We start from the raw sequence: 19,507 nt of genomic DNA on the forward strand, positions 1-19,507 counted from the left end.
TGTACACAGTGCCGCGAACTGTCAATCACTCCTGTGCGCGTGCATCACTGTCCTCCTCGCAGCTGCAGCAACTTGCGCTCTCTCTCTTCATCAAGCTTTAAAACAAAAAGGGGACAAAAAGATCATATTGTCTTTGTGCATAGGCTATAGATTAATTCGATAAATGAATATCTAAATTTGTGCCTTGCCGTCTACGGTATTTTTTTAGAACTTAGAAAAAAGATGCTGCAGCCAATGAACAGCCAGCGGGGGCTGCAGGACGACTCAACCTCCGCAGACAGTTTTTAATGTTTATCAGACAATACATACTCAAGATTTTGCTTTAGTATAACTCACAACGAGTTTCACACACCTTCTCCGGCCACGTTGAGTTGTTGACACTTAACAGTGGGAAAAGCGACACATGCGCTATTCACTTGTATAATTTAAGGGTGAATGGGTAATGTAGTTTCTGCTCTGGGTGGGATGAATTAGGAAGCTTGCATTGTGAAGGGCGCTCTGAAAATCGGCAGTGCAGGTAAAAGATTAAAACCTCTATTAAAACAGATGTCCAAATGAGCGTACCGGTACGCTACAAGCATGTTCTGGGCGCACGGAGAGGTGGCGGTACGCTCAAGAGCTATATTTGGAAGTGGCGGTACTGAGTACTGGTGCGTACAGGCCCACTTAAAGCACTGGCAATGACTATACTGTGGAATTTTTTTGCAGTCCACTTAGAATTCAACATGGAAATCATTTTTGTATTTTATTGGCATTGATTGTTTTGAAATTCAAATGATACTTACATGCCTGTGTTTTTATTTCTGTAATAAATATGGCTTTCAAGCCAACAGTTAATTTGGAGGATATTGATGGTTTATTGCAGGTATGTTGTAGGTACATGAGAAAATCTGTGTTACAAGTTAAACAAAAATTCCAATAAACAATCATATTTTGAATTTAAATAGTTTCTTTGTCTTGAGTTTACATTAATTATTTACATTTACATATCCAAAAAGTTTCAGTCTTTTAATTGCGATTAATCGCGATTAATTTTTAAAAATTGTGCGATTAATTAGTTAATTTTTTTTAATCGATTGACAGCACTAATTTCTATGTAAAATCTTAAAATATTATGTAACTATATATATTTAAAAAAATATTAAATTGCCTTGACTTGCATGTATAAAATGTATAATTATTATATATATGCACATTCTACATTAAAAAAAAATAACTGGTCAAATTTATCTCAAACTATTAACAACCCTAATTGAATTTTTGCAGTTGCATGAGGGTATTTATTTGATTATCAATGGTTAGTATTGTAAAACAAAGATGTACGTTAACTGATATTTACCCTTTTTTTTTGCATGTGAATGCTGCTTATATTTTATTATCACTTTAATCATTTGCATGTTACTGATCTTTTCCTGCTTTTTGTCTTTCTGTTCTATTTTGATCATTGTTCTGCATGCACAAGGCCTTCTGTTTCTTTTACGGAGTCCAATCCCAGCAGCTGCAAAGAAGCGATTCCATCTCCTCCTCTGGCACGTCCTTATCAACAGATTTAGAGAGCGGCCGGCTCCTCAGGGATGACATATGTTCTTCATGTTAGCCATACACTCTCATATCTGTAAGGGCTGTGCGTTATTTAAAGAAATATAAACTCCTTTCCCTCCTTCGCCCATCCACTGGTTACTTCCAAACCATCTGCCCAAACTCTTGACCTCAATCCAGCGCTCATGCGGCTCAGAAATTTAGTACGGTCTTCAAGGAGATGAAGAACGCTTTCATTTCTCATTGCACACCCTGTCTGCAGACAGAGAAGAAATGGAGTGCTCTCTGAAACTTTTATTTATTGGTAGAAGGCTATTCAATTACGGCCATTCGCGGCAAAAATAATTGACCTTCTAGATTTGATGGCCTAAATTCTGCCTTTCATGTTCTCATTGCTCCATCAAAAGATTGGCCCGCACAGTGAAGGTAATGATAATTATCATGAGGGTTATGATAATGATCTGTTCTGCTGTAACCCCCTGATTCTTGAGTAGAGAGGCAAAACAGAAAACGGTTTTTAGATAAATCTGTGACATTCTTTTGTCCAGACAAAATATGTGCATTTCCTTGCCATTTACTCAAGATTGGCCAAGCCTGTCAGATATTTAAGGAATATTTATTATAATCTTGGATTCACTTTAATAAATTAGAATACAGGATGTTTGAAATCAGTTAATCACAATTAATTGTTAACTTAATGTGTGTGTGTACTGTATGTGTGTATATATATATATATATATATATTCATGTGAATATTTTTTAAATATATACATGCATGTGTGTGTATTTTTATATACACATAAATATACCCAGTACACGTATATTATGTAAGCAAACTTTTATTTTGGATGTGATTAATCACGATTAATCGTTTTGACACCGCTATATGAATTAGATTTTTAACAGCTGTATTTATATTATTAAAACAAAAAACATTTAGGAGATTGGGCTTATTGTCCATTTTGATAATGAAATGGTCATGTTCATGAAAACCAAGCCTGTCAGATATTTAAGGAATATTTATTTAATCTTGGATTCACTTTAATAAATTAGAATACGGATGTTTGAATCAGTTTGGAAATTAAGTTAATTAACTTAATGTGTGTGTGTACTGTATTGTATATATAATATATATATATATTTATATATATATATATATATATATATATATATATATATATTCATGTGAATATTTTTAAATATATACATGCATGTGTGTGTATTTTTATATACACATAAATATACCCAGTAACACGTATATTATGTAAGCAAACTTTTATTTTGGATGTGATTAATCACGATTAATCGTTTTGACACCCGCTATATGAATTAGATTTTTAACAGCTGTATTATATTATTAAAACAAAAAACATTTAGGAGATTGGGCTTATTGTCCATTTTGATAATGAAATGGTCATGTTCATGAAAAGCCACATACAGAAACCAGCGTCAGGTAAAGTTGCAGTAAAAGTTTTTTGTTTGTTTTTTCTTCAATCAGTGAACTCCACTCATTCACTTCTTCTTTGGTCAAACACCTGACAATGAGCGTAGTCATGAAACACTGATATCATTCTCTGGAATGTAATTAACTTTAGCTGTATTTGGCCGAGAAATGACATCAAGAGAAGAGTCTTCATAATGACTTGATTAAATATTGATGCCCTCAAAGAGAAAGAACAATTAAAAAGTCTTAGATTACCGGCTCTGAAATTAGCCCACAGGATAACCGTAATCAGCCGGGAGCGAATTCACCGCTCACACCGGCTTTATCGGCCTCCCACGTCCCCAGGGGCATAAAGACGTGGCTTTTGTGCCTTGAACATCTCATGGAGGACCAGACCAAAACCTGAAAAATCACTCTGAAACACAGAAATATGCATTAGAAAATGGGCTATAGAGCAAGTCAAATCTATAGTGTGTCCTTGCAGTCTAAACCGAATCTTTCTTCTGAAGAGATTTAGGGTGGTAGTTGAAGTCATCGCATGAGAGTTTCAGAGCATTAAAGTCACCATGTACTCCCAAACCTCTTCTCCACATCATTTCAAAATCCAAAGCAAGCATTTTCCTGATAGTTTTTTTATATCATATCAAACAAATGCAGTGACACTATAAGCATCACATTCATTTGAATAAGCAAACTGGATGCTGTGTGTATGTTTGAAGTGTGTGTATGTACTGTAAGTGTGTGTGTCTGTCTGCATGTGTGTGTGTGTGTGTGTGTGTGTGTGTGGAGACTCACGCAAGCCCTCGTGTTATTTTTTGACAGTGTGTCTCTTTCAGTGCTGTGATGGAAGACCTGGGCATATCCCTCAGGTGCCACAAGGCGTTGAGGAAGAGAGGCAGACACAGAGGAAGAGCCGGCCTGTCTGGAGTCTTATGTAACCCCAAACGCGTCCAGAGGAAAGAGACAATGGCCTAGATCCACCCTCAACCGCCACGCGAGCAAGGAGCCTGCCGGTGACATCAATCTCTGAGGCCGTTTGTTTTTTCAATCAATTGTTTATGTGCTTTTTATTCATAAATTTGCAGGGTTTTATATCAGTATTATGTGGGTTGTGTTGGTCTTGTGTTAAGTCCACAGGTAATATCTGAACTGAAAATGAAAGGAATCATTTATTTTGAGATATTTATTAAAGTACAAGCACATTGCATTACACGGTAGCATTTTCTTGTGCTGTCCTCGATTTAAGAAATAAAAGCGTAAAAATCTTTTACACACTCTTGAGCATTTATCTCATTCCAGGCGTTCTTTTATCAGTGACATGGGTTTTATTAATTGCAGCATTATATAACGACAGAAAATAATAGAGAAGATGCTTCTAATCCGTGGCTGTTCCAAAGGGAATGTAAGGCATGACTGTTTCTCCATTTTGACCCTAACAGTTCAAGACGTTCTGCTTGCTGCACATGAAGCGCATGCCTCGAGGGACTGACCCAAGTATTCTCCCTCAAACTGAGGCACAATCAAATTAAGTTCAAAGGTCAGCCTCTGCTTCAAGTCTTACCTGCTCCGTGACCCAGACAAACTACTCTCCGAAGATTAAACGCCTTTTTGCCAAAAATACATCAGATGTGTCATCAGATGCATATCAGAAAAGATAAGACGTTACGAGATGAGGGCGATCATCTTGATTAGATTTGTGTGCTCCAGATGAATTTGCTCAAAGTGTGTCTATAAAAACGTTAATGTAAAATGTTATAATTAACCATTTTTTCCACATGACTTGTTGGACAATTTCAAGACCAACTTTGCAGTCATTCGTTCAAAACTGCTGAAAATTATACCATTTTAAGTTGAGTGATATTTGTATCACCCCTATAGCAATACTCAACCGTTTTTTATTTATTACAGTTTTTAGATATTTTGACAAAAACAAATCTGTGGTTCTTTTAGGACATTAGGAGAAAATTTTTTTGTTTTTGATACAAACGATATCAACATGTATTTTTAACAAAACAAACAAAAAATTATTTAGCAAAATTTAGTCTCTTAGTCAATCAGTATGTTACTGAAACGTGCGCCACAGCTAAATATGAATGATATTCAAACTATATTCATTAGGATATATGAACGATTTATTAGCCGATGTCATACCAGAGGACATGGTTTTCAGAGACAATATGTATCAAGTTCCTATGCTTTCAATAATATATGGATGAAGAAATGATTGCCATTTACTAAAACAGACACTTGTACAATTATGCCGGATGTATTTCTTAACATTTTAAAGCTTTTCTTTTTCATTTATAAAAGTTGTAATTTATTGAACCATGCTTGAGACAGTTACACCATAGGGCTGGACATGCTGGTGTTCCTGTATTACATATATAGGTCAGCTGTGTCTGGACAAGAAAGACAATGCATTTTCTAGCTCTCTGGGGAATATAGAGATGAAAGATGTTTTGTGGTGTTTGTGAGTTTGTGCACATGTGAGGGGAAGCTCGTGGGCTATTGGCAAACGTATAGAAACTATAGCGCTTCAGAGAGACTGAGGGCCATTCACACTTAAGAAGATAAGGAAGGACTGCTCGGGGCTGTTTGGGCCTGGCAGTCGGTTTCAAAGCCCTCAGTCTTCACTGAACTCATGTGATGGCCATTGAAAACAACTTCATAGCGTCCTTGCTTTAAAAGCAGGAGCTATTATCATGTAATAGTGGGGTTCATTTTTAATTTTCAGAATTTCTTAGTATTTGGTTTGTCACAATGTTACAAACTTACTGATTAGCGACCTAAAAATAGTCTGTCTGTCTGTCTGCCTATCTATCTTTCCTTTATAGCTGATTCCTAGATTTTCATTTATCTGAGAATTCTATAACCCACCATATGTTAATGTTATGTAAATGTTTTCATCCTCCAAACAATCATATTATGTGTCTACATAAAAGAGAATAACCTTAACCTCATAAATAATTTGTTTGCTCGATTTAGATCAAGTATATGATATCAGTACAGTGTAACAACGCCTCAGTCAGAGGCGAGGGTCAGATCGATGTCCCCAGATAACAAATGCGATCAGCTTTAGTAAACACACCTTGCAGATCTGATCCGTCCGTGTGCTACTAAGTGCCTCTGTGATGATTAATAGCAACATCAGATGAGAACAGACACTATCTGTCAGTCAGAGTACGGTGTCACTTTCACACTAATGACAGATCAGTCTTCTGCTTTATGTTTTTATGCTAATGCATGCCATTTGGGACAACAGCTTCTAAGCTTTTTTCTGTGATGTGAAGCCTGCATTTGGAAGTGTATAATCTGACAAACATCTTGATTCATTTTGAAAGCTTTTGTTTGAAAGAGACAAGGAAATTGCTCTTCGGTTTCACATTCACCCGTTACTTCACAGACAGGTCTACTCTGACTCTGTCTGCTGAACAGCTTGGTGGGACCTATGGGACGGTGTATGTCAAAGCAAACACACTGAACACTGAGGCTGAGAGGAAGCAGTGGAGAGAAAGAGAGAAGTAAAGAGAAAAAGACATCAGGTTGTTCCCCAGAGTCGTACATAAACTACGCAGGCTGAACTTCAATTCGAAGTCAGTGTGTTTTCCAGATAATGGTGCGAATTCCCTAAATCAGGCCTGAGAGTAATCAACTTTCAATTAGTATTTCACTCAAAATAATGACTTCACTCATGATTTACTCACCCTCGTGTGGTTTCAAACCTTTTTGAATTTAATCACACCATCTACTGGACTGGAGGGTAAGGTGCTGACTGACATAGAGGAAAGTAATGGCAGCTCCTATGATTTCCTTTTCAGCTAATTAAATATCGAGTTGCTTTTAACCAAAATCAATTGGAGCTGAAGACATTTATGATATACTGCCATTTAACTGAACTATGCCCTAATGAGGACATAACCCATGTGCCCATTTTTCAAAATGCTTATAAGCCATACAGAATGAGTTTTTTTGAGAAAGTAAAACTGCACAAATTTTCCTGTGAGGGTTAAGGTTAGGTGTAGGGTTGGTGTAGGGCCATAGAATATACAGTTTGTACAGAATAAAAACCATTATGCCTATGGGTTGTGTCAAACGTATGTGTGTGTGTGTGTATGAACTATTCCTAGTTACTGCATCCTTCCTTAATTTTTTTTTTTCCTGTTGAATTTATCCAGACTAGACCAACTGACCAAATTGTCCCCTACAACAATTCACAGAGGAAGTGCATTTAATTACCAAATTTAAAGATATACATCTGCTGTCCGTTACACCAGATGCATGCAGCATGCTGGGTTATTTTATCTCTGCATGAGATGTCTGTTCAGGCCTTTCTAGCCCACTGTCCCTGTTACCCAGAACTCAACGCACACATACACACTCTAAACCATTTGGCCGTGATAAAGCCATCCTGTCTATTGGTGGGACAAGATTTTGAATGAGGGCTGCAGGTGCACAGTTTCTGTAATGCTCTCAGAGAACCCTCAAACACACATTAAGCCATAGGAGATGACATGCACAAGTCCAAGTGCTCTATTAGAGCTAATGACTGTCCTCTTATGCCAAATAACAGTCACGTTTGTCTGAGAGGCAAGGCTGTGCACTGATTAGACAGCATTGTGTCATTAGTGAGGTCTTTTTTATTATGGGACATCAACCGCAAAGATTCACACTGTGTAGCTGAAGGACAGGTTTAGAAACAAATAGACATCTTACTCTTGTTCTATTGGCTTGTAATTAGGTGAATCTGAATGGGACTCATTTACTATTAAATGGATAGTTGCCCAAAATTGAATGTTTTGTTCTTTTTGATTATAATTTAGCGTAGGCCTACACTAGTGCTATTCTAAATCTGAGTGAGAATAAAGAACGGAACAATTCAGTTTTTACAATTCCGTTCCATTTTAAATACACCACAATCTAATCTAGCCTGTTTGATTTGATTCATCAATATTCATGATGAATTTCTAACTAATATATATAGATCACTGATCCTGGATCAGTGAGTGACACCACTAAACCTTGTAACTCCATGGGCTTCTCAAACTGTCAGCATTTGTAGAAGAGGGTGATCCTCTCAAAATGGCTGTGGTGCCCCAGCTTGCAATGCAGCGTGACATAGCTTCACATTCTCTATTAACGCCATTAGTTTGGAAACTGAACTTCACTGGTTTCACTATATGTTTTTGAATCAAAATGAAAGAAAAAGAACTGACTGGATTTCGTTTTGGAAACTGACTTGTACTGTAAAGTATAGCTACGTGTGACGAGTGGGGAGGGGCCGAGAGCTGAGTGGGAGAGTGAGGCCGGTGGATTCATTGGGAAATGAGCGACACCTGCTCCACTCACCGGTCTCAAGTCCCACGGAGGAGATTGGAAGGATACATACAAAAGAGGAGCGATGACAGTCAATGACGAGAGAGGACCAGGCCTTGGTTTTATCTTGTGTTTTGGTTTTGTTTGTGCGCGACAGTTGTCCGTGAGGGGCTGTCACGCTGTTTTGTGTTTATTTTATTTTATTTTATTTAAATTATTATTTATTAGTAAGTTGTATTTAAATGTCTGCCGGTTCCCGCCTCCTTCTTCCCATGATAATCGAGTTTTTATACCTTAATACTACGTTTTTGATTCACTAAAAATAACCAACTCATAAGATTCGATGTTTGGCAGTTGGACTTAAGTTGGTGGTTGCGATGTATGTTTTGATTTATTATCAATGACTGATTCATTATAGTAATTTGTTAGGTTTGCGGTTGCATTTGCAATGTTTTTTTTTTTTTTTTTTTTTTTACGCTGTTCTTCAGGTGAGTTTTGTTGTTTGTTTTTTTTTTTCTTCTTCTTTGATACAACACAGAAGTTGTCAAGCACTAACACTGACAAAACAACTTTCAGATTTCTTAAAAATCGTCCATTTTTCACAGGAGCATATTCAATACAGGACGCGTCCTGTCAGGTTTGTTGAGATATCCAATTGGGCATTAGTTACGTTGAAAAATGTTATGGTGTTTTCTTTTCTTTCTTTTTTAACACTTGACCAGCCTCTTTCACTATCTACTTTCATTTTATTAAAAAATGCAGCTTGGATATTTTACTCAAGGAATGGGAAAATGAGTTAGAAAGTTTCTTGTGTCCATTTTTTATGAGCTTTATCCCATTACTGTGGCACTTAAATGTTAATGAAGTTTTTGATTTAGCTTCTTTATGATACTCTTTTGCAGAAGCAGACCTCAAGACACCCAGCCTGTGTGAGGTCAAGAGAGGAAAGCGAGACGGTGTGTAGTGGGTGCTGTTATCTTACTAAGCTTTATATTCAGCACTGGAGAATCATTCACTTCCTCTTGAACAAGGTCTTGATAAGATCAGGATCAGGCTTATAATGCCCATTTCTGTCAGTGATGCAGGGCATGGCTGGGATTGTGGGGGTGATGCTCTGAAAAACATGGAAATTCAGCAAAAGTATCAGGGAAAACGCCAAAGTATCAGTGACTCATACCAAGTAAATATATCGTATCTCTACACTTGTGTAGTGCATCAGTGAATAAGAGCTTTTATTCAAATCCACACAGATGGCATAATATTACTGTGCTGCTGAATGTGATGATGTTTACTGCCAGCTTAAGGTTTTTTTTTTTTTTTTTTTTTAGTATTTTGATTAATTCTAGGATTCGGTTTAGACTGCCGTAATACTGTTTTCCCTGTCCCTAATCTGCTAACCTCATAACTCTTAATCAAAACCTCCAAGCCGTTCCTCTCTTTTTTGTCTTCATCATTGTAATCTTGAATGAATGAGGTCACAGGTTAAATGCATGTTACATGCACCACTCATCTTACCTGAAACTCCTCTCAAAACAGTGAGGGACTTTGTGCTCCCCGTGGCACGTTAAAAAACCTGGACATAAAGGAAAGCCACATCCAGTTATCATCCACCAAATCAATTTGTCTCACAGAAGGATGCATCTGTGTTCCTCTCTGAAGACCTCTTCTTTTTTTGATATCTTCTGAAGCTTCATGACCACAACCTTGGCAGAAAACATCAGTTGTCATTTAAAAAAGACTTGCTGCATGAAATTTTGCCCTTGATAATTTACTCACTCTCATGCCTTTCCAAGCAAGAATACAAAAGGAGAGACTGTGGTCCCTATCCACTTTCACTGCATGGAAAAGAGCAGCTTGGACATTCTTTTAAACCTCTCCTTTTGTGTTAGCTACATGTCAAAGATTATATAGGTTTGGAAAATGTATTTATTATTTATTTAATTTTTTTATGAAGATGTTGCTTTAAGAAAGACATCCAGTGGCAGAGTTCACTCATTCTTTCCTGTGAATATATATAATGTGAACATTAATACGATTTTTATTTATTTATTGTAAACTAATACCAGAATAGTACTGAGATACCAAAAAATAATCTGTTTTCTGATGGTACTTGGATGTTAAGTGAAGATAAATTATAACCGATGTCTGTCGCTGTACAGAAACTGATGATCGTGCCAGTTTAACCCAAGGGAACAGAACACAACGAATGAACTTTGTATGGAATTCGGTGTACAGCCCGGACAGAACGTATCACATTCAAAGAGTGATGGAAACATGAATGGCTCATATAGACATTGCCTCTAAAGCCTTGTTGTTAGCCACATCGTCACACCTGGCTCTTTACGCTTACTTGAGAAGCGAAGCAATTATTGAGCGATATATGAAAATTTAAATAATACGAATTTATCCTACAGAGCTGCCTTTTGTTAAGGGACTAGACGCCGTTGTTTACTGAGGATTACAGGACGCATACGCTAAAACGAGCTTAATTTATGAATTAGTTATCATACGCGCGCAAGCTAAGAGAACTGAGAAAATAAACGATACATAATGTGCCTGGCAGGGCTTTGCTCAACAGGTCGTTTATCCTAGCTTATTTGGTAAAACTCCGTTCCTATTTGCTACTCAATAATTCTTACGCCTAACGTATACGCTGGCTGCACAGGTTTCCCCGGAGCAACAAAAACAACATTCAAGCGGTGATCGGTATAAATTCAACTTTTTGGTGGGGATTCCTTGGTATAAATCACATAATTTGGGTCGCTTAAACACGCGGACATAAAAATAACCCGCGGCGACAGTGTTAAAGTATCCCAATTCCGCGGGAAATCCGCGGACTTGGCAACAACTTTTGGGTGGGTGCTGCCATCTGTTGGTACAACTGTATCACTGTAAATAAAGAAATATGTAACTCGGGGATTCCCAAATTAAATGTATAGGTATTATTATTATTATTCTATTTAAACTTAACATGCAAGTAAGTACCTCCTCAGATTTTTAGGTACTATTTCGATTATCTAACAAGCACATTTGCATGATCATGGTTCTCCGATGGTCAGATAATAATCGAACATGCAGGTAAACCACATATTTAATTAATATATATATATATATATATATATATATATATATATATATATATATAATAACGTGCTATTTAGTTTATTTTTATTATGGTACAGCGCTCATATCATTTTGAGTTACATTCCTATTTTAAAATTTATTATTAATTAAAATTGTAGCTAATTTTGTGCTTTCTGTGCGTCTGTTATTGTTAGTTTCTTATATATATATATATATATATATATATATATATATATATATATATATATATAAACAACACAGGATTAAACATTTAAAATAAAATATTTTTACAAAATTATCTAATTAAAAGGGGGAAAAAGTCTTTCAAATGTACATTTTTTTTAAAGTCATTTATTAACAAAATTTCTGAAGAGAGGATAATTTGGTCCCAAGCAAAACATTAGAGCAGAATAATCAAAGTGTTATAACATTACATTTAAACGATGAAAGAAAAAAACAAACACACTTTTTTTAATTACATAAAATCAACATTAGTGAAACTACAGTATGTGCAGTTCTGAACACCTGAGAGTTTAATTCCCAGATTTAATGGTCTCTTCTAAAGTTGAGACATTTTGAGTGTCACAGTTTCAGCAAAAACTGATTACAGCACAGTGTAGTCCAATAGCTTTATGTCCCCTGAGAAGAAAAAGGTTATTATTGAGCTGCGAGATGAGGTTTGTGGTGTTGTGAGTCCAAAAATGATACTGTAATTGAGGTTGATTCCATAAGAGTGTGCGGATGTTCGGGGACACGTGTGTTAAGTCTATAAATGATCATTTTAGGTAAAGAAATACTTCATTGAACACTGACCAATACAAACTTAATGCTAATGCTTAAAGAGTTAAGAGTAAAAAAATAAAATGTAATGTACAACCTACGATCAGACGAGGACAGTAGTGATGTCACGTTTTTTTAAAATGCACCTTTAGTTGAGTAATTAAAAGTCCTTCAGTGATTTTCTATGGTTCTTCCTTCAACCGACACATTTAATTTTGCAATCTGTCGGTTTCATGATTGCCGATGAGCAGATCAGTGGCGAGTTTCACCATTGAACTACACTCCAGTGGCGAGGCGTCAGGAAGACAGGTGTGTGACTGAGCTTCTGCGACCCCAAGAGGTAACAGGTTCTGTGAGCTTGACTGTGCAACAGAATTCTCCACTGAGGAAGTAACTGGTGGTTTGGCTCCAGAGCAACAGGTGTGTGTGGAGAGGTCTGGAGCCTGGGGACTCTGAGAAAGGTCTAGAGAGGGGCACAGGAAGGCAGATAGCGGGCAGTCTGGAGAGGAATATTTGGCCAGCACCTGAAGCTGCTCGGGTCTGAGGCCGGCTTCAGTACAGACCCTCTCATAAAGGCCTGAGTAACTCTGCCAGGCCGTCATCTTCATCTGATTCAGCTTGATCCTTTCAGCTGTCAGCTTCTCTCGCTCCTCCCAACTTCCATGGTTGACTTTTTACAATGTACTTATAGTGTACTTACAGTGTATTTATATAAGAAAGTTCTACTAATACAAAGTAACTACATGGGGTAGGTTAGGTTTAGGGGTAGGTTCAGGGATAGTACCTAGTTATTACATAGTTATTGTAATTACTATAATAAGTACATAGTATACGATATACATATATGAGAAAGTGTAAAATAAAGTGCTACAGAATCCACACACATATACATATACACATGGCATAGTTTATTATCTGACTTTATTAAATGGTCATATTTTCAAAATGTATTTATTTAAATGAGCATGAACCTGTTCACTGTGAAACCTAACATGGAAATATGGCTAGCTGTAGAACAAGCAATTCAGCAAAAATGTTATTGCATTTATTGATGATGATTATATAAACCTGATTATTGTGTATTTTAAACACAAATTTATTAGTACTGTTTACCTGTTTTATTTATGTATGGCTGACAGATATGCATCACATTAAGTTTATTAGTCTGTTTATGTTAAAACTAAATAATCCAAATGGATGTGAATTATCCAAGCAATTCAAACGTATGGATGAATCTCACAAAAACCTGTCCAGGTCATATTTCACACCAAAAATAACATAACAGATTTTAATTTAAATAAAATTACCTTACATAAAAAATTATTTTAAGGCTATCCAGGTACCATACAATTCTTTACCATAATAAAGATGTAAATAAATAAAATAATAATATTTATATTATTTAAAATATTTAAATCGTTATTTTGATATTGTCCTTATTAAATAAATCATAATATTTGAATATACCTAATCAAAACTTTCATTGACATTACAAAATAAATCAAAATGACTTATCTTATGAAATGTATTTTAGTACAAAAAAAAAAATCCCTTAAATAGTGCATTTTCTTAAAGAAAAATGCTATGTTATCCTTCCACGTTTTTGTGAAATTCACTGAATAAGCAGTTGTAATCCTGAATGAGGTATTTGAAGTGCTGGAAGAGTGCACAGATATAAACTTTGAGCCTTTAGGGATCGCTCCGACTATAAGCATCCTTTGACTACTCACCAGTTTCTCGATTTCACACTCCAGGTTGTGTATGCAGTCAAGTTTCCGCTTGCGGCAGCGCCGGGCAGCAATCCGGTTTTTGCTCCGTCTGCGGATGTCATGCACAACATCGAGCTGCTCCCGTGTCAAGCACTGCTGCTTCAGCATCTGCTGGAAGTCATTCCTGCTCAGAGACACGATCTGATCCACAGACAGCGGCAGCGCCATCTGGAGGGAAACAGATCCGTTTAGATTTGAAACACTGTCAACTTTGCTCAACATTCAGTGAGGAAAGATTTATGGGTTAATGCTTCTTTTAGGGTCTTCACTCAGGATTTTTGACCTCACAAGGACTCTGACAAGTCATTATCAGGTGTGCAAAGTGATTATGATTCCAGACTGCTCAAAAGGCACTGAACAGTGCAAAGTCCAAGCAACATTAACAAATCTAAAAATGCTTACAGAGGCACTGGGTTTTTGCTTATTCCGACTGTATGAAATTCTAAATGATTAGATAAGATGTGGGTTTCAAGACACATCAGATGTCGGATTGACCAATATTTCTTTATTAATACTGATTTAATAGCAGGGCTGCTGTTAAATTGCACCATTTGGTGTGTCTCTATAGGAAATCACCCATCAATGCTATTAACTAATTTAATGTATCGCTGGAGAATTGCTCAACTTTTCTGAAATAACTCTTTTCTGAAATAATTACAAACTTCTTAAGTAAGAAATGTGTTGCTTAAAAATCAGAAAAGAAACATTAGAATAAATTCACAACCATTTAGATTCAAAGACAACTTTGGATAACACAAATAATAATTTTATATTAATATAATTATATACATTAATTTAGAGAAAATATTATGAAATAATACAATACAATATATCATAAGAATACTATTATTAAATTACTGTTAATAATGACAACCACAAAAATATGAAATATGAATGATCATAATAACATCATAATATATTTGTATAAAATATCAATAATCTTTGAATTAAAAAGCTACAATATATCTGTGACCATTTAGATGGCAAAACAACTTTAGTTATTATACTTGTTATTATGCTTGTTATTATGATGATTATTATTATTATTATTACAAAACTTATATGAATTAATTAATATAACAGATTATAATATTATAACACGACACTGCTACTATATAATATATTAATAATAATAATATATTATTATTCAAATGCTACTATAATAACAGCTAAATAATAATATTATATTTGTAAATAATTCAGAATCTATAAAAAAAATAAAGTTAAAATTTGAAAACATTTAGATAACAAAATAATTTATTATTAATATTATTATTAATAATATATTCATAATATCATCGTGTTGTTTGTATAAAATATTTATTATCTTGATCGGTTTACTCATAATAAAGCAATTTCCGTCTCTACTTAGGTTGAGTCTATAGAGTTTATGATGGATTGATTGACTGTCTATTTTATTGTCCATCATGACAACTGGACAGTTGATCACTTAAAAATGTAATGCACATCTTTCCTCAACAAACACACAATTTGATGCATCATTCAAGCACAGAAGCTTAGGGATAAGGGTTTGTTCACACCAGTGAAGCACCACTAACAAATACAAGCAGGCCTCACCTCACACACTCGTTCACTGCTGTAAGACTCACTGTCCCCCTCTGTGTCAAAGCTGTCAGAGTCCTCCCCTGACTGGTTGGAGGGCACGTATGGACTGCCCTGTGACGTTGGCCCCCCCTCTCCATCGTGCAGATGAGCTCCCACCGCGCCAAAGCTCTGCAGGAATGGACACTCCACTGCTCTGGGATCCGGATGGCAGCTTTTCAGACAGTTGAGATTCGAGGCTTTCACCACCAAGCCCAGGCCAGAGGGAGACACCTGGCAAGAATCCGGCCAGAACGTGAGCTGTTTAGCCACCTCGATTTCCTCCGTGCTCCTCTGTTCACAGCATCGGTCAGCTTTGAGCTCACATGGCCTCACAACATCCTCCGGGCCTGAGCGAGGGGGCGTTCCCCATTTTTCAGAGTCACAAATGGATCGTGCCGACTCATTACAGATTGGAAATGATGGAGGTCCTGTGCAAGGTCCAGGATTCAGAGGACAACATTCAGGCAGAAGAGAATCTGAGAAAGAATTGCTAATGAGAGGTGTCTTATCACATGAGAAGATCTCCTTGCCGTCTTCATTGCTTGAGCTAGGTAGGCAGTTTAAAGGACAATCGTCTTCTGACTTGTCAAGGGACATGGGTTTCGAGTCGCAAACATCTAGACAGGATCGCTCCTTCCCGCAAGCTATTTGAAACTTCCGGTACTTTGGGCACAGGAGAGAGTAATCTGTGTCTTCCTGGCTGTGACAGCTTTTTCCGACATCCTCAATGGCCACCGAAGGAGGACAAGATGGCTCTTTGACTTCAAGCTGAAGCTGCGAGGGCTGAAGTAATGATGTGCCTTCATCAATAACATCAACCCCGTCAATCGAGCTCAATTCAGCCCCTCGTGATTTGCAGCATTTGGTTTTGCAGCACTTCCTCTGGACTTTTGATGGACTTCTGCTGCTCTCAAAGAACTTGGGGAGAAGGAAGTCAAAGCAGGCTTTGTCCAAGTCCTTGAAACCAAGAACAGAGGCACAGTTACGGATTTCCAGCACATTCTCTTTAGTAAAGATGAGTTTTGAGGTGTAGGCAAAGTCCAGCAAGGGTTCGAATCCCTCTGAGGTAACCTTCAAAATGAAAAAAAAACAACAACAACAACAAAACGATACGTTTTACATCACGTGCATTAAAATGCATCATATATCTCACATAGATGTTGAATTAAAGGAATAGTTAATCCAAAAATGAAAGTTCTGTCTCTATAATGATGGACGACAGTGCCTAAGAATTGTTAAATAAAGTTCTTTTCGTTTTCTTTGCACACAAAAAGTATTCTCGTAACTTTGTAAAATTACAGTTGAAACACTGATGTCACATGTACTATTTTAACAATGTCTTTACTACCTTTCTGGACCTTAAACGTGATAGTTTTCTATTCTATTCAGGGTCAGAAAGCTCCTGGATTTCATCAAAAATATCTTAATTTGTGTTACGAAGATGAACAAAGGTCTTTCAGGTTTGGAACGACATGAGTAATTAATTACAGAATTTTTGGGTGAACTATCGCTTTAAATATTTCTGTCGCAATATTGGGCCAAAGATATTCCATGAATTTCCTCCTTCATCTCAGACCTTTAATTATGTTGTTACCTCATCAGGAAGGTTGACGATAATTCCTTCAGGTGTATGACTGGACAAACGAGCGCTGAAATAATCACTGCAGGATGCCAGAACAGCCCGGTGGGCCCGATAACTCTGGGTCTCTGCCACAACAGTCACATCACACAGAAGATCTTTCTTCCGCTGCTCATTCAGACATTGCAGAACGTGGGAACTGTGCACAGACGACTGGAAGGTGAACTTAAACGACTTGGAGTTTTCCACTGACATGCTGAGTTAATCTGTATGGTAAAAACAAGGAACATGTGCTCAATTCAAAGAAACTGTCGTGTGTCCTAATCATAACGGAGATTATTTGGTTATAAAACTCAATCATTAGACATACAGCACCACGGTTTCTAAACAGTTTGAATTTCCATGACTTTTCATTTTTCTGGTTAAAGAAGTTGTATGCAGCAATCCGAAAGAACAATTTCTAACCAATGAAATACTTTAGAGCCCAGCATAACTTGTAATATATATATATATATATATATATATATATATATATATATATATATATATATATATATATATATATATATATATATATATATATATATATATTCACTCTAATGATTTCCATGTCGGTTTTTACAATTTTTACAAATTACAGCACCATCTTTTTCAGCAGCGTTGGTTCCAGAAGCATTTTCTCATTCATTTTTTTCCTGTAAAGATTTTTGTTAGAGTTATAACCCACTAACTAGTAAAGAGGTGAATTATCAATTATCACAGATATACACATAAAGACACTAAAGCAGAGATCCTTGTGAGTGCTATTTTCTTGTTTTTATGTATTTTGTTGTTGTTGTTTTGCAGAATCGTGGCAATGTAGTACACTTTTTGTGTGTGGAGGGGAAACTTATGCCACTCCAATCACGACTCTGTTCCAGTTTTGTGCTTTGCTTTACGAGTTTTGGAATTATTTACTCATTAACTGGCCATTAACTGTGTCTCCAACATAAACTACTCCGTATTAACTTCTTTTGCATCGAACTATTATGAAAACTATCATATTTGCAACTGTCTAGCTGACAGCCGACTTGATATTCAAGCCTTAAGCCGCGTCATTTAAAAACTATCGTTCTACGGGAAGTAAGCTGGAAAAATAGTTTACCGTCTATGGGAAAATGCTTTTTGAAACACTCACTACATACGTGTCCTAACCCACGGGAGCTCCTTATCTTAACCGTGTACTGAGAATTTGACCTAGTCAAGAGTGTGTGTGTGTGTGTGTGTGTGTGTGTGTGTGTGTGTGTTTATGTGGCGCAAGTGTGTGCTGCTCACTGCTGACTCATTGGGTTTTGCTGATAAAGGATGAGCAAGCATTTTCCCCGTCTGTCCCTTTCCATTAAACTCCTCCTCTTTACGAGGAACGTAGGGACCGGTTGCCTCACGGTTTGATTGCACGGTTTAGCTGGAGCATTTTATGTCGTTAAACGGAAATATTTGAACTCATTTCCCTAATCCTGTGTCGAGTAAAATCAACAGACGCGCCTAGATGTAATAAAACCCCAACATTACGCTTGTGTCACAAACCCTAGTGAGCGTCTACATAGACAGAATCCCAGGCGCGCTTTAAATGTTCGAATAGAACACTCGGAACGCGGCTACGACGCTCAAAATGATATCTAGGTAGAAAGCCCATTATGTTTTGAGGCACAGCCTACGTCCGATTTGAAAAAAAAGAAAAAAAAAAGAAATGAAAAACATCTGTAGAAATAATTAGTCGTGATCATTGGAAAAACCCCGCGGGTCATATGGCGTGAAACAGAACTATATCTAAACTTAACCAGTTCATAAGTTTTACAGTTAAATTAGACATTTTAAACTTTAACTATAGTTCACCAATCTGCATTATCAGTGTCTTTTTGTCTCTCTTGACACACAAAACTGACAAAAGCACAAGTAATCGTTTATACTCACCTGTCATATCACTGGAGAGTGAGAGGAAAAGTTGGATTTGATTCTACATTATAACTCCGGCTAGCTTAAAGCGCTCCCTTGTAACTATGAAAATAAGGAGGCGCTTGTGTTTCACTCTGGTGACATGTGACCTCTGCCAAAAAAAAATTGTTTTTGTCCCGCCTTCTCAAACACAGCCCTCTTCTCATTGGCCTTCTGTACCGTCAATCATTAACACTTCCTTGCTTTTCGCCGCCAGACTTCCGTGGTTTTCACTATGGTTTTCACCCACAGTCCACTGTACAGACTGACAGATACATTTAACCTTTCATTCCCATGTTGGGAGGCTTACAGACAATAACGAAATGGAATATTCAGCATATTGAATATTTGGACCAATGTATCCAGACACAAGCACACTTTGTGTATTCTTAACTTAAAAATGTATAATGCTTAATCATT

At 36.7% G+C, this 19,507-nt stretch overlaps 2 protein-coding genes across 4 annotated transcripts in view; one reads left to right on the forward strand and one right to left on the reverse strand.

Moving 5' to 3' along the window:
• The window catches only part of grik1a (glutamate receptor, ionotropic, kainate 1a), a 51,284-nt gene extending 46,425 nt beyond the window's left edge, over nucleotides 1–4,859 (forward strand). For 2 of the 3 annotated variants that reach the window (XM_026273659.1, XM_026273660.1), the window contains one exon: nucleotides 3,806–4,859. In XM_026273659.1, coding sequence (XP_026129444.1) covers nucleotides 3,806–3,958 — 153 coding nt within the window. In that variant the 3' untranslated portion in view covers nucleotides 3,959–4,859. The remainder of the gene's footprint in view (nucleotides 1–3,805) is intronic. The other variant, XM_026273661.1, reaches the window with a different exon arrangement.
• A 6,856-nt stretch (nucleotides 4,860–11,715) lies between these two features.
• LOC113109856 (transcription regulator protein BACH1-like) lies at nucleotides 11,716–19,211 on the reverse strand. The gene is made up of 5 exons (XM_026273662.1): nucleotides 19,067–19,211; nucleotides 17,129–17,379; nucleotides 15,508–16,605; nucleotides 13,885–14,097; nucleotides 11,716–12,810 (listed from the first exon to the last, which is right to left on the reverse strand). The coding sequence occupies exons 2-5, from the start codon at nucleotides 17,366–17,368 to the stop codon at nucleotides 12,370–12,372; spliced, it is 1,992 nt and encodes a 663-aa protein (XP_026129447.1). The 5' UTR covers nucleotides 17,369–17,379; nucleotides 19,067–19,211; the 3' UTR covers nucleotides 11,716–12,369.
• Between the last annotated feature and the right edge of the window lie 296 nt (nucleotides 19,212–19,507).

The sequence above is a fragment of the Carassius auratus genome, chromosome 10, assembly GCF_003368295.1.
Source record: "Carassius auratus strain Wakin chromosome 10, ASM336829v1, whole genome shotgun sequence".
NCBI lineage: Eukaryota > Metazoa > Chordata > Actinopteri > Cypriniformes > Cyprinidae > Carassius > Carassius auratus.